The sequence below is a fragment of the Genypterus blacodes genome, unplaced genomic scaffold (genome assembly GCF_046128005.1).
Source record: "Genypterus blacodes isolate CSIRO-AG114 ecotype Tasmania unplaced genomic scaffold, CSIRO-AGI_Gbla_v1 ptg000229l_1, whole genome shotgun sequence".
NCBI classification, from domain to species: Eukaryota; Metazoa; Chordata; class Actinopteri; order Ophidiiformes; family Ophidiidae; genus Genypterus; species Genypterus blacodes.
Window position 1 is genome coordinate 2,028 of NW_027467027.1, and position 2,973 is coordinate 5,000.

General features: G+C 50.6%; 1 protein-coding gene across 1 annotated transcript in view; it reads right to left on the reverse strand.

The window, feature by feature from the left end:
• Positions 1–875: 875 nt before the first annotated feature.
• The window catches only part of LOC143016408 (proprotein convertase subtilisin/kexin type 6-like), a gene marked incomplete at its 3' end in the record, with an annotated part of 4,515 nt that continues 2,417 nt past the window's right edge, over positions 876–2,973 (reverse strand). Inside the window, exon 2 of the mRNA XM_076170731.1 lies at positions 876–980. Coding sequence (XP_076026846.1) covers positions 876–980 — 105 coding nt within the window. The remainder of the gene's footprint in view (positions 981–2,973) is intronic.

Genomic DNA, 2,973 nt, shown 5'->3' on the forward strand with positions numbered 1-2,973 from the left:
TCTGAGTCCATGCTGAGTCTGATCAGGCTTCATTTCAGCACAACATCCAGAACATTCTACAAGTTAAACTTCATTATTCCTCATTAGAGTCTGGCTAGTCTGGGTGGTGAGGACACATCTCCTGGTGTTACCATGGTGAGGAGCACAAAGGTTGCTTCAAGCTGAGGCTGTAGACCAGGAGGCTGAAGGTGTTGAGGCTGAATAGAGCTCAGGCTCAGCTCTGCTTCACTCTCCCTCAGGTTTACCTCAGGGAGCAGCAGAGCTCTCAGGAGCCGACACACATCCCAGGGTTAAGGAGACACAAGTGGCTTTGGAAGGTTGTGTTTCACATGTGTGTGTGTGTGTGTGTGTGTGTGTTGTTTTATTCCCTCCACACGTTTGCAGAGCGAATGACTGAACAGGATGAGCCTCATTACTCAGGATTCATCCATCAGGACGCCTCAACACGGCGTCACCTCACAGGGAAACACAGAGTTCAGGCCTAACAGGAGCTGCAGTGTGGAGCCTTCATGTGTGTATGTAGGACGTGTGTGTATGTAGGACGTGTGTGTGTGTGTATGATGTGTGTGTGTGTGTGTGTATGACCGGCAAACAGCAGATTACTGAGGATGTTGAAAATGCTCATTAATTAAGAACTTCATTTTATCCTTCAGAAAGATTTGCTAATAGTGAATAGATGTGTAAGTCTCTCTCTCTCTGAGGTGAACAGCTTTCCAGAAACCTCTCCAAGTCGGCCAAAAGCCTCCATCAACCAGTGAGAAGCCAGAACAGCTACCTGGGGTCTCGTTTAAAGCGGGGCTGCAGTTGCGTAAGAAGCATGAACCCTGTGAACCACACACAGATCTGTAATGCACATAACAGGAGCTCCGGTTTACCTTGGGCTCCATGGAGATGAAGCTGTGGCGACCGCGGCTGGACAGGGTGGACCTCTTGATGGTTCGGCTATGGAAGAAGTGGTAGTGGTCCTTCAGATCCCCAATCTGCAACGCAGGAGGACAGAGTCAGAACACAGCAGGGTTCAGTGAGACAGGGTTCCCACATGGCTGCAACAAGGAACAGAGATAAACAAGATCCTGCCAGTAAACAAGAAGGCAACAAGAAGGTAACAAACCACCTGGAGGGATTTAGTTTGACCTTTAGGTTGTAGACAAAGGTCACCTCCATTATGAGCTTTGGGAAAATGACTTGTTGACAGACAGGCAGACAGACAGGCAGACCCCACCTTAGCTGAGGTAAGGAGGCCAGCTGCAGACAGACAGAGGAGCCACAGACAGACGGAGGAGCCACAGACAGACGCTGAGCCTTTGGACGCTGATTAGTTTTAATAATTAATAACCACCACACAATCCCTCAGATGATCAAAGTGTCATGGCTGCCAGGGGTCGTGTGGAGCTCCACCACTGATCCATGGCTGAGCTCCACCGCCTCAGATCAGCTTTCAACTCAACACACAACCCAACGACACGCAACAAAGCAGAGGGCCGGGCCGGAGCACAAACAAGAGCTGAAGACGCTCAGCAGCACCGAGGCCACTTCCACAACATGCAGCTCCTCCTGTGTGTGTGTGTGTGTGTGCGTGTGTGTCTCTCTGAGTCTAGATGGGTCCAACATGTCACGCTTCATCTGTCCAACATCTGCACTGCTGTTTGGAGGCCAGCGTTCCCTCCAGCAGGATCTGCTGACTGCCAGCTGCTGGAGAAGCTTTGTTCAGTCTGCAGAGCTCCAGTACCAAGCTGTCCCTCCCTCCCTCCCTGTCTGTCTGTCTGTCTGTCTGTCTGTCCTCTGGTTACTGTCTCAGCCTCCCTCTGTCTTCAGTCTGCATGTTGACCTCAGCCTCTAATCCGCAGAGACGTCTCAAGTTGTTGCTGTCAGAGTTAGAGCTCCTCCTTTACATCACGCTGGGCTGAACCTACTCTCCTTCTTTACATGCACAACAACACACACACACACACACACACACACCGGCTTCACAGGACCGCATGCTTGTGAAATGAACCTACTCTCATAATGTCACACACATTTATCACTTTTTAAAATGCCAGGACAGATTAAAAGTGTTACGCTTCCTCCACAACACCAGATGCAGACTGAGGAATGTGATCTGAGCTGCAGAGGAGAGAGGAGAGAGGAGAGAGGAGAGAGGAGAGAGGAGAGAGGGTAGTAAGAGGGTAGAGAGAGGAGAGAGAGGAGAAGAGAGTAGAGAGTGTTGCAGCTGGGACGGTCTAAACCAAGCTGCAGTCTTGTGGGCCTGGTCTTGTTCTGGCTCAGCACTGTCTGCAGACGGATCAGACGTGATGAAGTTTAGAACATAAAGAGCAGAACTGTTCTGTCCCCATGTTCGGCTCATTCATGCTACAGAACCAAGAACCAGAACCCCTGTGTTCTGACCCGCGTCCTGCAGGTCTGAGCTCTGACAGAGATCCGGGTCTGGGACCTTGTCAGATGATATAGACTCAATCTGGGCCTGCGTCCTGGTCTGGGAAGGGGGTCTCCATGCTTAAGAGGATTACCCACAATCCCCCAGTGAGGTGCTCTCTCACTTCATGCCAACTCTTTTCATCCGTCCATCCATGCATCCTTCCTTCTTTCCTTCCCTCCATCTTTGTCCGTCCTCCTCCTTCCAGCCTGTCAGGAGACCATATTGTCCCTCTGTCACACGTTTGCTCTACCATCCCCCTTTCCTCCCTGAAGCTACTTTGCATCTTCTCTCAACTTTAAACCGTCTCTCCTTCAGCTTCACAGTCTTCCTCACACCCTCAGACCCTCAGACCCTTTCCCCTCAGGTCCATGTTCCAGCACACACACACGTATGACGGCATGAGAACATTCCCTCATGGTTCTGATTCTTAACACCCTTCCTGTTCTTGATTGATCTACATAGAGACGCTGCTCCACGTCTCAGATCACTCCTCTTCCCCCAGGACGATCGGGATTAATGACTGATAAACACAAGATGTGATGTGTGAAGGAGGA